Source organism: Vulpes lagopus, chromosome 20 (assembly GCF_018345385.1).
Source record: "Vulpes lagopus strain Blue_001 chromosome 20, ASM1834538v1, whole genome shotgun sequence".
In the NCBI taxonomy this organism is placed as follows: domain Eukaryota; kingdom Metazoa; phylum Chordata; class Mammalia; order Carnivora; family Canidae; genus Vulpes; species Vulpes lagopus.
In genome coordinates this window covers 3,967,176-3,989,650 of record NC_054843.1, presented here as the reverse complement: position 1 = coordinate 3,989,650, position 22,475 = coordinate 3,967,176, and the positions used below count along the sequence as shown (strand labels likewise).

The 22,475-nt window shown below is 56.9% G+C and overlaps 1 protein-coding gene across 6 annotated transcripts in view; it reads right to left on the bottom strand.

The window, feature by feature from the left end:
- Nucleotides 1-22,475, bottom strand: part of TMPRSS2 (transmembrane serine protease 2) — a 33,643-nt gene that overhangs the window by 1,995 nt on the left and 9,173 nt on the right. For all 6 annotated transcript variants that reach the window (XM_041735077.1, XM_041735079.1, XM_041735076.1 and 3 more), the window contains 11 exons: nt 20,441-20,663; nt 16,190-16,276; nt 15,338-15,457; nt 9,857-9,983; nt 8,482-8,592; nt 5,363-5,406; nt 4,282-4,453; nt 2,871-3,046; nt 1,802-1,897; nt 732-874; nt 252-404 (listed from right to left, as the gene is read on the bottom strand). In XM_041735077.1, coding sequence (XP_041591011.1) covers nt 252-404; nt 732-874; nt 1,802-1,897; nt 2,871-3,046; nt 4,282-4,453; nt 5,363-5,406; nt 8,482-8,592; nt 9,857-9,983; nt 15,338-15,457; nt 16,190-16,276; nt 20,441-20,663 — 1,452 coding nt within the window. The remainder of the gene's footprint in view (nt 1-251; nt 405-731; nt 875-1,801; nt 1,898-2,870; nt 3,047-4,281; nt 4,454-5,362; nt 5,407-8,481; nt 8,593-9,856; nt 9,984-15,337; nt 15,458-16,189; nt 16,277-20,440; nt 20,664-22,475) is intronic.

Genomic DNA, 22,475 nt, shown 5'->3' with positions numbered 1-22,475 from the left:
AACGGGCCAGCAGAGCGCGGGGAAGCCCATCTAGAGCTGGCTCTGGACTCTGAAAAGCTCTTCCCTGGAGTTTTTCCACCCGAGTGAGCCCTGGGCCGCACGCAGCAGCGAGGGTGCACAGTAGAGGGACGGAGGACGGTGCTCACTGCAAACCAGAGCCTGGGAGGTGGAGTCTGGGTGCCCCCCGCGGGGAGCCCACACCCCACAGACTTCTGGGCTTTGACAGCAGCCTGGGAGCGCGGGAAAGTTACCCTCATTTGCCGATAAATCCAGTCGGTGAAAACAGTCACGTTTCCGTACACCCCCGGCCTGTTAGCCTTGGCACAGCCGGATCCCCAGCTCGTGTCGCCGACCAACCACCAGATGCGGCTCTTCAGAGTGACCAGGGGACCTCCGCTGTCACCCTGGGGGACACAGCAAGAGCAGGGGTTCAAGCCGCAACCCGTGCACGCAGCCGGCCATGCACAGAGGGTGGGGGTCGGGGTCCGCATGGGAGTTACGAGTGGGTGTGCGGCTTTCGTGTACCCCCCCCCCCAGGGACAGTGACCTATAACCCCGAGACTAGCGTGTACCAGGTAGGAGCTGCTACCTAAATTGTCGACCGTAGTTTAAAATAGTCCAGAAGCTTCTATCTGTCCCACCGACAAGCTGACAAAATGAAAACCCCCGGGGGGGGGGGGGAACGCGGCGGCGCCAGGTGGGCGGCAGCACAGGTGACGGCGGGCACTCACCTGGCAGGAGTCGACGCCTCCCCGCAGGAAGCCCGCGCAGATCATGGCGGGAGTGACCAGGTTGTTGTAGACGTACTTGCTGTTGCAGCGCCAGGGCTCGATGAGGTGCACCATGACCGCGTTCAGCTCGTCTGAGGTCTTCCCTGGGACAGAGGATGACACTCAGCTGTCGCGTGGCCAGTGGCTCGCAGGGGACAGTGCACTCCCTCCCGGGACACACCGCGGCGACAGCAGCGCCCTGGGCATGTCCCGTCCCTCCTACCCCCCACCCCGGGGAAGCTGGGTCATCCGGACCCTTCCTGTCCCGGGAGGGCCTCCTCTGTGTTCTAGAACCTCCTCCCCCCCACCCCCAGCCACTGGGCCCTGAGGCTCCGTCCCACACCACCCCACTCCTGTGTTCCCATCCTCAACAACCCCACGGCCCCACTTCTCCGCTCCCCTGCATGTCAAGCCAGCGTGGGCTCTTGTCACCGCCGCCGCCTGGCTCCCACCTGGCCGCCTCCACATGGGTGTCCTCCGGGCACCGCGGGCTTCACGTGCCAACACGGGGCCCCTCCCTGCCCTCCTCCGCCCCAAATCCTCACCGCCCCGGGACTCCCCGGCTCGGGAAGCAGCACCACGGCCCACCCTGGGGCTCAGAGCGAGAAGCAAGCAGCTGCCCTCCCCGGGCCCCTCACGCTCCCGATGTGGACTTTCTTTTTCTTTTATTTTTAAACATTTTATTCATTTATTCATGAGAGAGGCAGAGACCCAGGCAGAGGGAGAAGCAGGCTCCCTGCGAGGAGCCCGATGTGGGACTCGATCCGGGACCGACGGTCATGCCCTGAGCCAAAGGCAGATGCTCAACTGCTGAGTCACCCAGGCGTCCCCTCCTTCCTCTTTTCTTAATAAGATTTATTGATTCCCCGAGCTGGAGGAGAGGCAGAGAGAGAGGGAAAATCCTCAAGCAGATTCCTCTCTTGAGCCTGGAGCCCGAAGTCCTCTAATCATGGGGTTAGGAGGATTAAACCTCGGACCTCCCACTTCCAGACCCGGTGCTGTGTCCCCGCAGGGACCCCGGGGAGCCTCACCTTTCTCGAGGGTGGCCCCCCACCCGGAAATCCAGCAGGACTGCTCCGGCTCTAGCATCATGCCCGGGTTAGGCAGGCACACTGGCTTCACTCTGTCTGTTCCCGGGAGAGAAAGCGCGGTGAGCTCGGCCCGGTGGGACCGGGACCTGGTACCCGCCTCCATGGCTCAGGGACAAATCCTGCCTCCTGTCCCTGCCAGGCCCCTCCTTCTCAGGAGCAAGTGCTCCCTTCTCCTCGGCAATGGGATTCTTTGCAAGCTCTGCTTCTAAAAACTCACAACTAACTTTTTTTTTGTTTTTTTTTCAGACTTAAACCTTCGAGAAAAAAAGCAAATAGGTTTCAAACAATGAAACTTTTTTCAAAGCTTAAATCTTCAAGGAGCACACACTTCAAAACACACAGTGTCGGTGTATTTTGGGGGCAAAGAAGGACACGCGGGCGGCAGCGGCCGAGAAGCTGACGGGCACTCCCAGCCCGCACCTCCGATGCCCCCTGGACCGATTCCTTCTGGGGTCTACACTGTATCCCGGCTTGAATCCAAACCCCTACGAGGGAGGGACGAGGCTGGGCTTCATCTGTGCCCACGTGGGCCGGAACATTCCAGCGGGGCCCTTGGATGGACTAGAACGGGGGCCGAATGAGAAGCTGAAGGAAATCGGTGTTGTTTTTTATTGTTGTAAACTGTGAAGTATCTGGTTTTCGGGATTTATGTAAAGAAAGTAAAGTAGTGATGAATTTTAGACAGATAGTTCTCAACCGGAGGTGACTTGGCCCCCGGGGGACGTTTCACAGCGATGGGACACTTTTTTTGTCACAATAAAGGGCACCGAGTGGGTGGATACCTGGGATCCCGCTATATGTCCTACTATGTGCAGGAGGGCCCCACGGCCAAGAGGCATCCGACCCCAAGTGTCAACAGTGCTGTGGCTGGAAACCCCTTCTGGACTTGCCCGTGTTGATGAAATCATCGCTCAACGCAAACCCCTCCGCCCGGTGAGATCGACCTCTGTCCTCAAGATGTGGCCAAAGCTCTCCGCGCACCCTGAGCCCCAGGGACACAGGTCCGTACCGTTAAAAGTTAGAGGCGTCTGCAACTTCATGAGGGCGATGTCGTTGTTCTTGGTCTTGGAATCATAATTTGGATGGGAAATCACTTTTCCCACTCGGTGTCCGTGTCCATAGAACATGAAGGATTGTCTCAAAATTCCCGCGAAGGCCGTCCAGTACCGCGGGTTGTTTAGAGGTCTGGAAGGCAGAGCCGGACACCGCTCAGCATCTCAGATGCACGAACGTCACTCACTTGGTGACACTCAAAAGCGGGAGCCACGTGTCCCGTAGGTGACACGACCCACTAGGAGCTTCAGGACAGGGCAGGGCTGGCAAGGAGGTCTCAGGCTCCTCCCTCAGCTCCACACGGCTCCCACCCACCCCCCCACTCCCTGCCGTGAGGCCTGTCCCTCCTGTGCTCCTGCCCTGGCCTACAAACCCTCCGGGTTCCAAGGACAGTTTCACTTGGGCCTGATGCCTCCTTGAGGTTTCAAACCTCATTTCTGGCAGGACTGGGTCTTACCTATGGGGCATCTTCTCGCACAGAGTAGGTGCTTAATAATAAATGTGCACGGATGCCTGGGCTCCAGGCCTAACAGCCATCAGGGCATTAGCTTTATCTAGGTGCTTCCCTTTCGAGAGAATCCCAGTCCCGGGGAGGGGGAAGGAGGTCAGAGAGGGAACACCGCTGGGTAATGGACGTGGGTCCGTCCACCCTCCCAACAGCCCTCGGGAGGAGCCGGCTCGCCTGTCCGGCAGGTGTGCAGAGGTGACGCCGGCCACCTTGAGTGAGCAGCCCGCGGCCACGTGGCTGGGGAATGGCAGAGACCGGACCCCAGCCAGGCTCGAGCTCACTCCAAATCAGAAAGGCAGCTCTGCTGTGCCAAGTTTCCTCCAGAACAGGCACGTGACCAAAAATCTCTATGTTTAAGGAACAAGGAGGAGGACGAGTCCTTCCACAAAAGCTAGTGCTATACCTTATGGCCACCTCCCCGCTCCCTGCCCATCTGCGCGGCCGGCGTCCGAGGGAACCTTGGGGCAGAGCGATGGGAGGTCCCCTGGTGTGCTCCTGAAGACGGGCATCCAGGAGAGACCAAGCCTCCCACGGGGCCAGGGGTGCTGAGAACCCAGGGAGGGTGCGGGCTGGAAGGGGCCCCGCTCACAGCAGCACCTGTCGCACACGGAGCCCACCCGGAGCGCACCTGCTGAAGGGACGGGCTTGGCGTCCGCTCCCCACGCACGAGCTCACCCGACCCTCCGGCAAGGGCCTCCGCGGTGGGTGCCATGCCCACGTCCAGGCAAAGAAACCAGAGCTTGAAGAGGTCAGAGACTTCCCTCCGGGTCACACGGCCCCAGAGCCACCTCCAAACCCATGACCTCACGGCCCTGAGAGCCGCCCGCCCCTCCTCCCCCCGGCCCTGTCAGGGACTTACTCCTCCACACAGTGGGCGGCTGTCACGATCCACTCGGGGCTGATAATAGAGCCTCCACAGACGTGGGTGCCCTGGACGTGCAGGCTGACCTGCCAGGGCCAGTCCCCCAGGGAGGCGCTGGTCCCGCCCACGATCCGGCTCTGACGCGTCACCTTCGCAGAGACCCCGCACTCTGAAAGCCACAAGCGCCGCTGGTGAGCACAGCAGGGCCGCCCCGGGACCCCGCAGCCTGGGCCCAGCCAGCGGGTGGCCGCTCTCGCTGCCTCTCATTCCCACTGGTCTGGGGTCCGAATTTGAGAGAATGTGTCCCGATCTCTTTCCGGTGGAGGGGAGGAGAGGATGGCCCTCCAGCCCCCCAGGCCCCGGGGCAGCCCCGCTTCTGCGGGCACTTGATGCCACCTTCTGTTCAGCACTCACCCCATCAGTGTCTCTGGCAGGCCCGGCCCGGGGGCCTTGGATAGTAAAGGGCCTGCACCTGCTTGAGTCATGGGGAGACCCGATGCTCAGAACAAAGCACAGGAGGGTGGGCAGGAGGGAGGGAGGAGGAGGAGGAGGAGGAAGGAGAGGGAAGTACAGGGAAGGAGGGGGAAGGAGGAGGGAGGAGGGGGAGGGAGGAAGGGGAAGGGGAGAGAGGAGGAGGGAGGCAGAAGGATAGGGAAGGAGGAGGAGGGAGGAGGAAGGAGAGGAAGAAGAAGGAGGGGGAAGTACAGGAAAGGACGGGGAAGGAGGAGGGAAGAAGGAGGAGGGAGGCAGGGGAGGGAGGAGGGGGAAGAAGGAGGAGGAAGGAGGGAGAAGGATGAGGAATGAGGGGGAGGGAGGAAGAAGGAGCTCCCGAGCTCGACGTCCTCACGGGACGGTGCTCCTGGACTGGAGGCTGACGGCGTCTCCAGGACACCGCGGGCCAAGACAGGTGTTCCCTCGGGGGAGGGGGGGTTGCAGAAGGGGCGCAAGGCCTCTGGGCGCATCCCAGCCCATCACCCCGCCTCCCCAGACCCAGGGGAGGCATTTCTGAAGGTACAGAGTGACTGTTCCTATTTAGGGAAAGATAAAAAAAAAAAAGGAGTAACCAAGCATCACTTACCTATACAGCGTAAAGAAACCACCGTTTTTGAAGAACAGACGTCGCTACAAAAGAACAGGGCACGTTCTGGTCACTGTGATAAGCAGGGGATGCTCAACTCTTAGAAAGAAACATTTTCTCCCCGTGTTCTCAGTCCCCCCCCCCCGCTCCCCACGACTGAAGACTCAAATAAGGGGAGTGGATCCAAGTGGGGGGTTTCAAGTCTCCACTGTGTGACCTCGGGCTGGTTACTTAATCTCCCTGTGCCTCAGTGTCCCCCATCCGTAAAGCGGGAGAATGAGGGTAGCAGGTCGGACTGGTTGTAAGGGGGAAGCACCCAGTTACACGAGCTACTGTTTTTATTCCCAGAACTTAAAAGTCAGCCTCTGGTCTTGCACGGGAGCCCCCCGTGCACGTGCAGGCCCCTGCCACTGCTGTGCGCTCACCGCACACGCAGCAAGAACCACCGATCGACCGTTTGCTCAGGAGCCGAAGAGCAGTTACTTGTTTGGGAGGAGAGTGTTCGAGGCTACGTACAACCCGCGCGTCCTGCCCCAGGGGGAGCTGCCCCTAATACATCTCGAGGGGGAGAAGTAGCCCTAGCGTGCGGGCGTCTGCAGCTGGTCAGACCCATAGGGGCCAGGCCGAGCCGTGCCCAAGCCACGCGGTGAGCGACAGCCTCCTCCGCTGGCCAGCGGGGCTGATGGCACCAGTTGGCCAATCCCGCTGCAGCCTGGCTCCATGCCAGCCCCCTTCTAGAGGAAAAAGCGTGAAGATGCCAATCACAAGGGGCACCTGGGTGGCTCAGGGCGTGACCCCGGGGTCCCAGGATCAAGTCCTGTATCGGGGTCCCCGCAGGGAGCCTGCTTCTCCCTCTGCCTGGGTCTCTGCCTCTCTCTCTGGGTCTCTCATGAGTAACTAAATAAAATCTTAAAAAAAAAAAAAAATCACAAAATCATCTCGCTTCCTAACAGCATCCAATCCAGAGCAAAGCCCCTGCTTCCTCGAACCTCCCCAAAAGGACCCAACACCAGCCTGAGTCCTATATATCAAGTCACCTCTGACACCCTCACACCGAGAGGCCCCACAGTTCCAAGGACACTCTGTGGCCTCCGGTTGCAAGACATAACAACGCCAAGAGAACACAAGCTTTCATTAAAGGAAGATGTTTTGGGGGCACCTGGGTGGCTCAGTGGTTGAGCATCTGCCTTCAGCTCAGGGCATGACCCTGGGGTCCCGGGATCGAGTCCCACATCGGGCTCCCCGCAGGGAGCCTGCTTCTCCCTCTGCCTGTCTCTCTCATGAATGGATAAATAAAATCTTTACAAAAGTAAATAAAAGAACAGTTTTCTAAGAGTCATGAGGCTGATTGTCCTCCGTGTGGAGGTGGACACAGAGGTGAGCCCTGCAGCCACCAGCGTGTGGACACGCCCGTGGTCACGCAGGTGAGCCCCGCTGGGAGCCTGTGGCTCGGGTATCAAAGCCAAGAGAAAGGAGCCTTGGCCCCCTTCTCCATGTCCGGGACACCCCGTGCCAGGCAAAGAGCGCCTCGTCCTCCCCCCAAACCCGGCTGCCACCTTGTGAGGCCCCGAGGCTCCTGCGGGGAGGTGCCAGCGGCCCCCTGCTCAGCCCTGATTCCGCGCGTGAGCGTCTCGGGGGAGGACGGGAACACCTGGCCTTGACGGAGAGCCCGGGCAGCTGCGTTTGGCTTCCTGGGCGGGCAGGCGGGCGCACCTGGCCAGGCCGGCCCTCCTCCCGGGCTCACCCCGTCACATTCCTGGGGACAGCCGGGCGGAAGCCAGCCCCCCAGCCACGCAGCCGCCAGGAATGCAAACCGGCCGCTAGGCTCCCCCTGGAAGGAAAGGAGGGGCGCCGTGGCTACCGCAGCCTGCCCCGAAATGCAGCCGCTGGCACCTGGGCGGCGGGGAGGAGGCGGCCCGGCCAGCCACCTGGGGGTGACTGATGGGGACCTGGGAGCTGACCAAGGCTCGTGCACAAAGGACGCTGGGTGACTTTGCCATTAAAGGACAGCCACGGAGTAACGACGATCCTAGGAAGCCCGCACACCCGGTGAACATACGCCAAACAGCACGCGGAGCCTCCGCTCCTTCCCTCGGCCCTGCTGGCCGGTCAAGCCGTCCGTCACGGGATCTGTTGCTCGGGTGATTTTCCATCCGCTGGACACACCGTGACCTCCCCAGGGCCACACGCTGGCTCCGAGGTGCAAGACACATCGCTCCCCGCCCCGCCCAGGCCCCCGGAATGCTGCCCTCCCCCCGGCACGGCGGCCTCTGGCAGGTGGCCCAGGGCGGGGGACCAGCCGCCCCTGCCGCCTGGGATGGAGGGGTCCCTGGGCGGCAGGACGTCCGGGCTGAAACTGGCAAAGTCCAGGGCAAAGCAGGCTCAGTTGGTCACCCCTGGTTGGGACCCCGAGGCTTTCTCTGGGATTCCTGGAGATACACCCTGACACGCTAATGTCTGGGGAGTAAAGAATAGCAGTAAGGGGGGTGCCTGGGGGGCTCCGTCGGTGAAGCGTCTGCCTTCACTCGGGTCATGATCCCGGGGTCCTGGGATCGAGTCCCGCATCGGGCTCCCTGCTCAGCGGGGCCGCCTGTTTTTCTCTCTCTCTCCCTCTGTGCCTCCACCCCCCTGCCCCTGCCATGCTCGCTCGCTCTCAGATAAATAAATAAAATCTTAAAAAAAAAAAAAAACTCAGTAAGGAGGACTCTCCATTTTATGATGTTATCCAGTGGCAGCAAGGGCACAAACCAAATGACAAATAAGCGCAGCTGGTGGCTCAGCGGTTTAGCGCTGCCTTTGGCCCAGGGTGTGATCCTGGAGACCCGGGATCGAGTCCCCCTTCGGGCTCCCGGTGCATGGAGCCTGCTTCTCCCTCTGCCTGTGTCTCTCATGAATAAATAAAATCTTTTAAAAAAATGACAAATAACCCACAGCTGCTTCCCAAGGACGAACCCACAGCAACCAGCCCTACGTGGAATCCAGTCTCCTCATGAGAAACTCAGCGATGCAAGGAATTACGGGGCAGAGCAACCAGCCTCGGGACCTCGTGGTTCTCCGTGGTGTCTCCTACTCGCTCTGGGGACAAATTTTCCTAAAGGAAACACGAAATCGCCACCTACCTGTGGTACAGTTTCTTGTAGAGATCCATATGGCCGGCGCTTATGTTCAGCTTCATGAAGCTGGTGGCCCCGCTGTCATCCGCTATTCCTTGGCTCGAATAGAAACTATTCCTAAAAGAGGCAGAAAGTGTTCATTGAAACGAGGGCTTCGTCGCAAGCCATTGCAAATCCGGTGCCCTATCGTCGCACGTCTCTCCGGCAGGTGCTCAGACTACGAGGAACAGCTGAGCGTTTGGAAGACGAAGATCACAAGGTCTAATCAAGCCACGTCGGGTGTGAGAAGCCTCTCTGCACCCGATAACCTGCAACTGTCGGGGAGAAGCTCTCTCTGCCGGTTGTTTTCTAATCTGGTTTGGGTTAGGGATGTTTTCAAAAAATTTTTTTAAAGATTTTATGTATTTATTCATGAGAGACCCAGAGAGAGAGGCAGAGACACAGGCAGAGGGAGAAGCAGGCTCCATGCAGGGAGCCCGACCTGGGACTCGATCCCAGGACCCTGGGGTCACGCCCTGAGCCGAAGGCAGATGCTCAACCCCTGAGCCACCCAGGCGTCCCTGGTTTGGGTTAGGGATGTACGAGTACGTGTAACTTAAGAAAATTTGCAGGTATTAAGACACCATCAGCTACACGATCCCATCAGGTCCTGAACGGTGATGAGGGCTTCACTGTGTCATTCCCTGGCGATTTGGGGATTGGCATTTTGAAATATTTCATTAGCTAAGATGCCAAGTTTCTTATCAAGTGGTAATTAATTCTGAAAAATGGCATATGGAGATCCCCCTAGTATTGCAGGGAAGCCACACGGGGACACCCCGAGGAAGAGGCCGTGGTGATGAAACCACACAGACTTCTTCCCCATGGGGCCAGACGGCTGCCACGTGCCCCTGACTGGGAACCCCTAGGAGGGACCCTCTGCCTCTCCCACCCTCCCTGGGGCCCCCTGCAGGACTGAATCCCCTTCTGTGTAAATCTGATGTCACTGCTCTCTTGTTCAAAAGCTCTAGGGCCATTCCCCAGGCCTGCCCGCCGTGAAGATCGAGCACGATCTGTTCCCCTGTGTCTCCCCCAGAGCCCCCTGCCTGTCCCCAGCCAGGCGTCACCAAGCCCTCGGCCCTCGGCCAGCGCCATGGACCTTGGTGGCCGCGGCACTAGATGCCCCCGGGTATCTGGGAGCGGATGGCGGTGGGGAGGTGGTGGGGCTGGGTGCAGTGAGTCGGGTCCTCTAGATGAAGGGGAGGGTGGGCACCTGCTGGTTTCCCCAACCAATGCTGGGAAGGAGACAGCTGTCCCCAGCATTGGGGTGTGTGCTGTGGCACCTCCGGGGAGGGGCTCAGAGACTCTTTGCTCTGTTTCTGCATCTGGGGCCACAACTCACCGGTAACCCATGTCCTGGCACGCAGCCCTCCCGTAGCTGTCACTCCAGTTGTCCAGACACACGGGGTGCCAGGACTTCCTCTGGGACGAGTACACCTGGAGGATAAAGTTCGGTCCGTAGAGGCGAACTGCACCAAGGGAGACAGTCTGTGAGTCTGCAGGTTGTCCGAACGCCACCCGGGCCCTCCCGCCCGCCCCCCCACCCCCGCCCCGGACACAGAGGCTCAGAGGTGCCAGGCCTCAGACCCCCTGCTGCCCGGGCGCTGACCACACACGAGGGGGGTCCCCGGTCTATCCCTTCCCGGCTTGAAAGTGCTCTCCACCCCAAAGGACTGACAGCAGGTGTTCAGACAAGGACTTGCACGCGGATGTGCAGCAGCAGCGTTTTTCACAACAGCCACCAGGTGGGAAAACCTAAGCGGCCACGAACGGATGAACGAACAAAATGTGGTCCATCCATACCGAGGAGCGTCATCAGCCGGGAAAGGAGCGAGGCCCCGGCCCACGCTCCAAGCCGTGGGAGCCATGACGACACTCTGCTGCGTGGAGCATCCGGACACCCTATGCCCCAGGCTCTGTGACCCGCCCGGAGTAGGAAATCCATAGCGACAGAGAGTAGATTAGCGGCTGCTTAGGGCCCTGGGTGGGGACGGAAGGAGGGACAAGCCGGGGGGCAGGGGGGTGGGGGGATCCCCGCTCCGGCTTCCCTGAGCAGGTGGTGCAAGTATTCTAAAATTGAAATGGTGATGGATGCACTTCTCTGTGGATACGGAAAAGCCACTGAATTGTAGGATGAATTTTATGGCATGTGAATTATACCTTGATAAAGCTAATGTGGTGCTTTTTTAAAAAGATTCCATTTATTTATTCATGAGAGGCACAGAGAGAGGCACAGACACAGGCAGACGGAGAAGCAGGCTTCCTGCAGGGACCCCGGGATCACGCCCTGAGCTGAAGGCTGATGCTCCACCATGGAGCCACCCAGGCCGTCCCAAAGCTTTTAAATAAATGAATAAGATCAAGGATTTTTTTAAAATGATCTTCTAAATAATCATTTTGAACAATAAATTGACCCCTCCTGCCCAACACCCTGGATCCGGGCAGTGCACCCAGAGATGAGCCAAGTCCCCTGGGCCACGGCTCTACCTCTAAATCCAGCAACTCAGCTCTGCCCGAGCGACCTCAGCTCTTTTGTTCAAAGAAACGAAACATTATAGACATAACATAGGTTAAGCCTCTCGCTACTCCAGCGCCTTCTCCCCTCCCCGGAGGTCACCACAGTCCAGAATTCTGGGCATTCTCCTCGTGTGGGCAGCTGGGCGCAGCCACAGAGCAGGGTCCCGTATGGCTTCGAGGATCGGCAGGTGTCGTGCATGAATATAAACGACCTTGATGACAGCACGCCAGGAGGGAGGGCACGCTGCCGAGTGCTGTGTCCCGCACGACGTCACTTAAGCAAAGTCTAAAAGCGGGTGAAACCGTGCTCTGAGGTCTGAGTGGGGGGACTACGTGTGATGTAAAATATAAAATGAGGACCTGGTGACCGCAGACCTCACACTCTCCACCCTCACCCCCCGTCTGGGGCCACAGCCCACTCGCTGGACGTTCGGACCGACACCTGGGGGCTCATCCCCTGTGAGGTGAGCATCTGTAGGTTGGATTATTTCCTGATGCTTCCGGGATGAGCGATCCCACATACCAGGTGCGTGCAGGCTAGCCACGTGCTACGTGAGTGGATAAACACACTGTGGCCCGTCCAGATGATGGAGTATTATTTGGTGCTAAAGAGAAATGAGCCATCAAGACGGGAAAAGCCAGGGAGGAAAGCCTAAGTGCACGTCACTAAGTGACAGGAGCCAACCTGAAGAGGCTCCAGACTGATTCCCCCACATGAGCTTCTGGAAAGTGCACGTTTGTTCAAACGCAAATGCACGATACACGTGTCCACAACGGCAAGACCGAACTCCAGTGTGAACTAAGACCTTTAGTTAATAAGAATGTCCTTATTTAGTTAATAAGAATGTCCTTATTTAGTTAATAAGAATGTCCTTAATTAATCATTGGCTCATCCATGAAAATGGAAGCCCCATACCCCAGTGCAAGGGGTCAAAAATGGGCAGCTGTGTGTGGGGGACGGGGATTCGGGAAGTCTGTACTCTCTGCTCAATCTTCTGTACGTTTGACACTGCTAAAAAATAAAATCCATTAAATTAAAAGAAAATAACTGGAATTAGGGGCGCCTGGGGGGCTCAGCGGGTGAGCTCAGGGTATGATCCCAGGGTCCCAGGATTGAGTCCCGCATCAGGCTCCCTCCGTGGAGCCTGCTTCTCCCTTTGCCTGTGTCTCTGCCTCTCTCTCTCTGTCTCTCGTGAATAAATAAATTTTAAAAAATCTTAAAAAAATAAAATAAAAATAACTGGAATTAAACATAATTGCAAAACTAAAAATAAAACTGACACTGTGGCATAGCAGATAGTAAAGGAGACTATTTGATTTGTATCTTGATTTGTGGCCCTCTTAGAGATTTATTTTTTCCCCTTCCATCAAATGCTCACTAGGGTAGGTGATGGGGAGTAAGGAGGGCGCTTGCTGTGATGAGCGCAGAGTTGTACCAGGTGTTGCATCGCTATGCTGTACACCTGAAACCAATATTCCGCTATAGGTTAACTAACTGGAATTTAAGTAAGAACTTAAAAAAAAAAATGCAACTTGGGAAAACACGACAGTGGATGTGCCAGTGAGCTGGAAATGGTCTCAAGCTCAAGTTTTTTTTTTTTTTTTTTTTTAAGTATTAGGGATTGTTTGGCTTTATTGAGGCACAATTGATGAAGAACCACTGTATATACTTAAGGGGTACGGCCTGGCGTTCGCTTGGATTCATGCACACGCCGTGACGCGTGCGCCACAATCAAGCGGGGTGACACACCCATCTCCGCACACGGCTTCGCTTTCCTCTGTGGCGAGCACATCTGACGTCTTCCCTCTCGGCCAATCTCAAGCGTGCAAAACAGCGCGCTCGCTGGGCCACCCCGAGCCATTCTTGTTTCTCTCGTGACAGGTAAAGGTCACAGAAACCATGGCAACAGATGTAGAAAGTGAACTAATGTTAACGACGCTCGCACGTTCAATACACACATAAATATATTCGAGAATATATATGCTCCGAGGCAGAGAACGCTCTGCACGTATATCTGAACGCTTTCCACGGGACGGGGGATGTTCCTGAGCACCAGAACACGTGCATTTCATTGAGAATCCTTTCTGCTCTACGAGGTGGGCGACTTAGAAGCACACCAGACGCGTGTTCTGATGGGATGCAGAACACGCACACGACGTCATGTTCATCTACTTGGTCTTATGTAAATAATCAGCGTGGAAAGGACATAAACCGCAACTAAGGTGAGTCTATCCAATCACAGATGTGCAAACGCTCCGACCCGGCAATTTTGCTTCTGGGGCGTGTCTCCTGCCAATGTGCTCCTGTGGTTGGAACACGCGTGTTATGTCCACCGAGAAGAGAGAGCTCCCGTGGCTCCGGAGCCACACACGGGAGCACGGGGTGGGCCACCGCGGGGAACACGGGGACCCGCGTCCCAACCAGAAGTGGTCCTCAGGACGTGGCATCAAGGCCTGCGTGGTCGGCTAAGCAGTGACCACTGGAAAATGAGGACCGTGGGAAATACGCACACGCGTATTTGCTTTTTCACTTAAAACCTTAAAGAAAAAAAGGGGAAAAAACCGTCTATGGGGATCCCTGGGTGGCGCAGCGGTTCGGCGCCTGCCTTTGGCCCAGGGCGCGATCCTGGAGACCCAGGATCGAATCCCACGTCGGGTTCCCGGTGCATGGAGCCTGCTTCTCCCTCTGCCTGTGTCTCTGCCTCTCTCTCTCTCTCTCTCTCTCTGTGTATGACTATCATAAATAAATAAAAATTAAAAACAAAAAACAAAAAAAACGTCTGTGTTGCTCCTGAGAAAGTAGCGTGATTGGTTGGTGCCTGGGCACACACGCGTGCATGTGCGTGTGCTTGTGTGTGTGAACACTGTGGGGGAGAGTGAGTTTTCCCTGCACCCTATGGTCCTTCCCGATTTCGATCTACTTGAGGATGTCAACTCCAAGTATTTAAATAAACACAACTTAAACATCAAGAAGAGAGGAAAGAGGGGGAGAGTCTGCAGGAAATAGAACAAATGTGTCTTGCCGGAGTCTCTCCTTGCACGCGTGTGTGCACACAGATGAAAACACCAAAAGCCATCACCCATGATAGCTTAAGGGTGCTCTATGAACCTCAACGCCCCCTACTTAAGAGAATGGGGAGGGTCACATCGTCACCGACACGCAGGCAGGGCGCTGTGTCGAAAGTGTAAGGAGCACATGGGTCGCTGCTAAGTGTGGATACGCTCCAGACGCAGGCACAGCTCGAGGGTCACGGGTGACCCCAGGGGCCGCACGGAGCCAGGGCCCAGCCTTCCTCTCCGGGGAGTCCCACCGGCCAGGCCCAGCGGCGTGCCCCACGCCAGCGTCGTGACCGGGTGGGGAGGAGGGGCAGGGGGGCAGTCCTCACCCGGGGTGGCCCGGAACAAGAGAGGGGACCCCCATCCCCCGCCCGCTGCAGCCCTCCTCGTGTTTAAACAAAGCCCTGAGGAGTGAGGGGACACTTGAGGGCAGAAAAGGAAAAGCTGCTTGTCCGATTTCTGGTGACCCCTCTGACACCACAATTTTGAAATTTCTGTCTGTTTAGAAAACTGAGGTTCTCATGTGAAGGTGTCAGAGGGCGCAGCAGGAAGCGGGACTCGGGGGCGCAGCCGTCGGCCTGGCTGGCTCCCTCGTTCTGCTGGAGGACCACAAGCTAAAAGCTCGTCAGAACACATAAGCGGGCTGCACGCCCGGGGCAGAGAGCAGTTAAACACGCGGCGGGTGACGCTTGGCTCGCCCACCTCGGCCCACCCAGAGGACACGGAGGCGGCCGGGGAGCAAGCAGCCCCCCGCGTTCAGGCCCCTCGGCAGGTGCCCGACTGGGTGGGAGTCACGCTGGGGGTGGCCGTCGGTGGGTAGGAGCACGACACCTGCTCAGGACAGCCACTCCTCCACCCTGGAAATCACTTGTAACAGTGATGGGAAAATAAGGCGGGCCACCTCCGCGGCGAGAGATACATGTCGCCGTAAAGGCGAGCTGGCTTGGAAAATAACAGAGGCCACTCCCGACCCTCCACCTTAAAGCCTCTGCTCAAGGAGTTGCTGTCAGGTGACATCCTGGGCCGGTCGGACGCACACCGCCAGCGTGGCCCCGGCCCCGCGGTCTCCCTCCTACCGCCGTGTGACCCCGGGCCAGGAGCGCAGCCTCTCTGAGACCCGCTCCTCATCTGGGGTTAGAGCAAAGGTTCAGGGTCCCGAACGGGTGGCTGGGCCGGACCCAGGCCCGGCCACGGTGCCCAATACGGGCCGCAGTGTCGGTGGTGGACGCCTGGGGCTCCCTGCACTTACCGCACCGGTTCTCGTCCTCCCCGCTGGGGCAGTGCAGGACCCCGTCGCACCACTGAGAGGGGCTGATGCAGGTCCCCGAGCTGCCGCACTCTATCCCGGACACCGAGCACTTGTCCTCCACTTGCAGAGAGACGGGAGGGAGACCGGTCAGCCCGAGAGACACCGAGCAAACTTCACGCACCTGCCGCGAGTTCCAGAGACCACTCTCTGGGCCCCGAAGCAACAGGAGAGAAGAACCTTTCCCCCCCTTTGGTTTAATAAGGAGCAGATGCGTCCTCGCCACGGTCGATAGCAAGGGAGGCAGGGCTGGCAGCCACAGGAGCCCCCGCAGCATCACCTCCAGGAGGGCCCGGGGCCTTGGACTTGGACAGTACCCCACCTCCTGTCTGCCACACAGGTGACTCCTGTGGTCCTTAAACTCCATGAGCCTGTAGTGCCCTGCTCTGGTGGAAGAAGCCGGGCTGTGGTTAACGAGGTGGCACAGGCAAGGCTCGCCCCTGCACGTAGCAGGTGACACGGCACGCTGAGATCCGGGGGATGGGTGTGGCTGCACAGCGGGGAGTCTGTGCTCACCAGTGCCAGGAAGCACCTAGCGCCCCGGATCTACCCAAAGTGTGTCACCACGGCGTGTGTCACCCCGCCACCAACATCACGGGGTGCTGACCACCCACAGATGAGGATGATGCACGCAAGTGACTCCTAACAACCCAGACAAAAGGAGATCGGGTGAGAGGGGTCCTCCCTGTCACCGAACAGAGGGGAAGAGAAGACAGCTGGTTTGATGGGAGAGACTGCAGGAAGCAGAGAGAGGGCAGGGCCCCCCGCGAAGCCTCGGCCCCTTTCCACACTTACTGAACTTCCAGAGCAGGACCGCGGCCACAGCTGCCCCCGCCAGGATGGTCCCCAGGGCGACGGTGATGCACAGCACTTTCTTAGTCTCTAGGAAAGGGAGGGGGGAGCACACCGTGGAGCGGCAGCGTTTGCTCAAAGTCACACTCTCCAACGGTGCCCGCCACTTGGATAGTACAGCATGTCAAGCAGTAATTTCTCATACAGTGAGAAATGAGACTTTGAATTTTTCATTTAAAGATTTCATTTGTTCATTCATGAGAGACACAGAGAAAGAGAGAGGCAGAGACACAGGCAGCGGGAGAAGCAGGCTCCCTGCAGGGAGCCTAATCTGGGACTCGATCCCAGGATCTCGGGGTCACGCCCTGAGCCGAAGGCAGATGCTCAACCGCTGAGCCACCCGGGGGTCCCAGTTTCATGCTTTTTGAAGCCATGATATGAAGTAACCTACCCTTACGTTAAGTTTTAAAAAGCCATGGTCTTAAGGGCGCCTGGGTGGTGCCGTCAGTCAGTGAAGCCTCCGACTCTTGGTTTCCTCTCAGGTTATGGTCTCAGAGTCGTGAGATCGAGCCCTGCACTGGGCTCCCTACTACATGCGTGTGTGCTCTCTGTCTCTCTCTCTCTCAAATAAATAAATAAATAAATAAATAAATATATAAATAATAAATAATTTTTTTTAATGTCTGGTCTTAGAATAGTCAAATACATGATTAATGTAGAACATTGCCTAAAACTTGGGAAAGTACCTTGTTTTTGGTAATTCCAGGCATAGGAAAACAGCCTTAATGCCCCCAAACTATGGCCTCAAGGTAGAATAAATCGTCTTACCCAAGACAGTTCAGGGAGTGGATGCCGCCGACCCACAGAGTCCCAGCGACAGCCACCAGCCACGTACGGCTGTTTGCACTTCGATTACTTATCATGAAACGTACTGAGTAGCTATTCATTAAAGGTCATTATGTCAATTCCAAAGCTCAGCAGTCACGTGCGGCCAGGGGCTGCCCTACCGGAGTGGGCAGCTGTGGAACATTCTCGCCCCCCGTGGAATGTTCCACCGGCAGTGCTGACATCGGCCCTTTGGTTTGAGGCAGGAGCACTGGGCTCACACCTCAGCCAAGAGTAACGTCATTTGGAGAAAGTCACCCATGCTCTCCAGTCAAAACACACCGCCAGGTCACTGTTGGTCAGCGTGTGAACCAAACGCCGTATCAAGGTTCAGAGAGCAGCGCCAGACACACCACACCCGGCAGTTCCTACAGGGCGGCTCCTGCGAGCCCTCCTCAGAGGAGAAAGGCGGAGAGGCCGGGGTGGGGTGGGGGGGTGGGGGCATTCAACAGACCCTCAACAGCCCCTCGGTTTACAGCAGGACACCCTGTAGGTAGGTGTCCCAGAGTGTGCGGGGAGGCCGGCCACCCCCTGTACGCATCTGTGCTTCTGCACACAGGTGGACGGGGCTGACCCACCCGCCTGGGCTCCAAGCCGCCCACTGGGCTCACCTCTGGGTGAGCATGTTCTGGAACCGCAGCAGGCTCAGGGATCGCCTGGGAGTCTGCTAACCACTTTCCTGGCCCTCCTTACCAGGAGCTCAGTTCCGCTGGGAGAGGGGAGGCATGAATTTACAGTCGTAACAGGTGCACTGCTGAGGCGGAGGCCACTGGTCTGAGGAGGGCCAGGTGACACTGAAAGCCTCGTTATCAGAACCAGACCTCCGGTGATTACGTGTCAGGGCTGAGCTGGGTGGAGTGGCAGGGGAAGCTCACGGGGGAAATCCTAAATTCTAAATTCCTTGGAACTCACTCGCCAAGGACGATCTCTTCCGTTGGAGGGGGAGTAGGGGGTTTCCTGCGTATTTTATCTGGGATAAAATAACACACTTGGTGAGCTAAAAGCTATTAAATTAAGCATTCTTAACCTCTCACTGAGCGTACGGCCGTCTGCCCAGCTCTCCCTAGGAGCACGTAGGCAGTGGGAAGCCCCGACCCTGCTTTTGGTGGACGGGCACCTGCCATCAGGGTCTGCTCAGTCCACGCTGGGTCATGATTTGCAATCGTGCTCCTGTTGCATTTCACTACGACATACTGTTCGTGGACCCTCATCATCCTCAATTTAGTCTGTTGATGCAGCCCCACCACGTCCAGGGCCAACGACCTGCCTCACAGACCGCTGACCTTCAGTTTTCCAAAACCCAGACCTCAGGATGTATAGGCGAGGGGACTCGGTGTGAAACATTTGGGACCGTTGCCATAGCAAACAGATACAGTGAGGCCCGGGGTGGCCCTGGCACTCCCGATGGGTTCTTCTGGATTTGTGCTTCGTGAGTAACTCGCTAGACACTGCCAAGGCCCTGACACTATGTGTGGCTGTGTGCGGCACGATTCCCACCACACCACGTTCTGGAAGAAGCAGAACGATGGAGATCGGTGGTCGCCACGTGTTGGGGGAATAAGGGAGGGATGAATGGGCGGGCCTCAGGGGATTTTGAGGGCACTGCACGTGTCTTTACACATTTGTCAAAAGCTGCAAAATGTACTAGGAATGTGATCCTAAAGTAAAACTATGGACTTTAGTTAATAATAATGTATCCACATCATCAGTCCATCGATTGCAACAAGTGTAGCACCCTAAGGCAAGATGATGGGAAAACCTTGGGGGGTGAATGAAAGGCTATGTGGGAACTCAGGACTCAATTTTTCCTCAATTTTCCAAGCCTAAAATTACTCTAAAAACTAGTCTATTGATTGGGACACCTGGGTGGCTCAGTGGTTGAGTGTCGGCCTTCAACCTGCAGGGTCCTGGGATCGAGTCCTACATTGGGCTCCCTGTAAGGAGCCTTCGTCTCCCTCTGCCTGTGTCTTGGCCTCTCTCTCTGTGTCTCTCATGAATATATAAAGTCCTAAAAAAGGGGGGGGGGCAATGGTCAGAAACCAAGAGTCCCCTCTTGAGGTTAGCACATTCAGAGGGTGGAATCCATACTAGTGACCGTCCTACCCAGGCAGATAAGAGGAGCCCACTTGCCTGACACCTACATCCCCAGTCTTCCAGGGGTAAAACCTGGAGATGGCAAGCGATGGAGGGAAAGAGGGAACCACATAGAAAAGAAGGAGGAAGACTGAAGGGTAGGAAATGAGGGAATAAATGAGAGTAGAGATTATGGAAGAGAAGGAAGGACCAGGAGCCGTTTGCAAAGGTGAGTGTCGGGCAGGACTAAGGGTGACAGCGCTGGTTAAGGGCTGCCGGGGCCTGGGGAGGGGCATGCCGGGACTTTAGGCAGCACAGGTGTTAAGGACTCATTTCCGTGCTTTACGATGTGCTGGGGGCGTGTGGAGATTCACTTCGCTATTGCTCTTTGACTGTACAAGCTGCGTGTACACGCGAGCTTGCAAAATAAAATAAAAACATCGTCAACAAAAATGGTAACCGTTCAGTGGCTGGTACTGGTACCAGCTATACTGGTTTCCCCGGGCAGTTCTTCACCCTTCCCCTAGCCCGCAGTCAAAGCTGGGAGGGTGGGAACCCTGGATGACTCAGTGGGTTGAGCATCTGACTCTTGGTTTGGGTTCAGGTCACGGTCTCAGGGTCATACGATCGAGCCCCACGTTGGGCTCCACGCTCGGTTGGGGAGGGTTCTGCTCGCCATTCTCTCCCTCCAAGTGCTCTCTCTAAAATAAATCATCTTAAAAAAATAATAAAACAAAAACAACGAGCTGGGAGGGCCGCAGAAGAAAGGAGATGAACGAGAGAGTCAGAAGGAAGCACGTGGCATTGAGGGGATCAGTCCCAGGAGCCCTCGCCCTGCACTACGCACTGCACTCTGCCCGTGAGATCCTTGAATTCGAGGCCTATTTCCGTGTGCGCCAGCCACACCAGCCGCTTCACTGGCTGAGCACCACGCCCTCGTCCAGCATCTTAAACATGACTTGCTGTATCCAGGGAACCATGCCACAAAGAAAGGGAGGGGGGTACAGGATCCCTGCCCTGGAGCTTACCCTTCATTGGCAAGAACGGGCAGAGGCCCAGCTCGGAAGACCACCCCGGGTGGTCAAGGAAAGTGAAGGAAGGGCTTTGCGGGTTGGCAGCCCTCACAGGGCCCCAGGCTGGAGGTGACAGGGGCAGTGACAGCTGTGACAGCGAGGGAGAGGGGAAGGGCGCAGGACCAGCCCCCGCAGAGGAAGGACAGTCAGCGACAGAGCCCCCTGGGGAAGGCGGACCCCAGCGCTGGTGCTGTTGTAGGAAAAAAACACAAAAGGGTCCTACTTGCGGTGCACCCCATCCCCAACGGGGACTTGGGCTGCGTGTGGATGGCAGGTGTCGAAGTGTGCGTCAGCACCCTCGGGGTGTACTGGGGCACTGCAGGCGGGTAGTACGGGGCCGGATACACCGGGTAGGCTCTGGGGGCCGTGGCAGGCTGCGGGGGGTACAGGCTCTCGGGTTGGTATCCATGGTTTTCATAGTAAGGTCCAACTCCTGGCGGTGACCCCTAAACGATGAAAGAGAAGGTGAGTGCTAGGAAACCCCAATTACCCCAGAGGTTAGGTGTGCATCCATCACACTTGGACAAGGTGCTGAAAAGCTGCTGCAGGTTCCCCTCGGGTTCAAACACTGAAATCACCTAGAAAGAACTAACCAGAACTTTCAATAAGTGTCAACAGTTTTTGGGGATTCCTGGGTGGCTCGGCCGTTGGGTGCCTGCCTTCGGCCCAGGGTGTGACCCTGGAGACCGGGGATCGAGTCCCGCGTTGGGCTCCCTGCGTGGAGCCTGCTTCTCCCTCTGCCTGTGTCTCTGCCTCTCTCTCTTTCTCTCTGTCTCTCATGAATAAATAAATAAAATCTTAAAAAAAAAAAGTGTCAACAGTTTTTGTGTGTGTTTGTTAACTAATTTTTTTTTGAAATAGAGATAAACTACTTTGAAATAAAGTGAATGATCAATACCGAGATTTAGTAAAAAAAAAAAAAAAAAAGAAAAAGAAATGATATAAAAGAAAGTAAAAGAAAAAAAAGGAAAGGAAAGGAAAGAAAAAAAAGAAAAAAAATGTGTAGAGGTCTGGATGTGAGCCTGTGTTCACTGCCTCCTGGAAACCGGCCACACCCCCTCGGATGATGCAGGTTGGAGGGACAGACCCATTTTGCAGGGAGGAGCGTGCGTGATAGAGGTTAAGAAGTTACCTAAAGGCTCATGCTATCCATGTTATTCTAGAAGTTCCTTTTCCACCTCGTCCTCCCTTAGGCGATGTGTCACCTTTACCGGGGGACCCTTGAACCGTGTGCACAGGAGTCCTGCTGCGACGAGCCAGTTCTGAGGGGAGCGCTGGGTCTGTGCGCACGAGGCTGGAAGCGGCTGGCCCCAGCTGCAGAGGTGCAGCTTGTTGGAACACCCTCCCCCTCGCCCTCTGCCCAGGTAAATGCTGCCTCCTCTGGCTGCACCTGCGAGCCCCCCCCCCCCCCGCCCGCCCCCATCGCCCACCAGCTGGGCCGTCCTCTCTGGGGGACCCTCAAACTTCTTTCCCCTCGTTCACTTCTCCTCCTGCTTCTTGTTGAGCGGGGTCTCGGGTAGGACCCGGGTTCTGAGCCCAGGCACCGCTTAGCATTTTAAATGGGGCCTCCCGGGAAGCAAGATTATACGGGAACGAGCCGGAGCCGGAGCCGCGTGCGGGCTGCCGCAGTTCACCTCTGCTTAATAACTCACCGATGCTCTCCTTCACGAGTCCAAAGACCGTAACTCTGAACCAGAGCAGTGCACAGAGAGGGAAACAGTGTAATCTCTCATCTAAACAGGCCACCGAAGGCCAAAAAACAAAAAAACAAAACAAAACAAAAAAAACAAAAAAAACCTAGAGCAGGTGTTTGGTCTCTATCGGAAGCATCTAAGAACACGCCGTCCCACCCGGGAAAGGTCGTGGCAGCACAGCGTCTGTCCCAGCGAAGCCCCGGGGCAATGGATAGGAATTTTAAAATGGATCCAGTGAAAATAAAAACCAGCAACTGCTAAAGAGGGAAAAGCAAAAGGTCCGTTTTCCAGATACGAGATATGGAAAATCTTGTTGGTTAGGAACCGCGACTCTGTACCGCGTGCACGCATCCCCGGGGAGATGAGTCGGTGAGATAGAATGGGGAGCAGAGGGACTGCATTTGCCCCCAGCGTTGTTGCGGGGGGACGTCGGGGGGCGTCGGGGAGAGGGGTAGCCTCCCCGGTTTTATCTGGACGTCGGGCTGCACAGGGGCTGCACAGGGGTCTGCCGGCCGGCGGTGACCCCCACACCTGTTCCGCCTTGGGACTTACTCCCCACACACC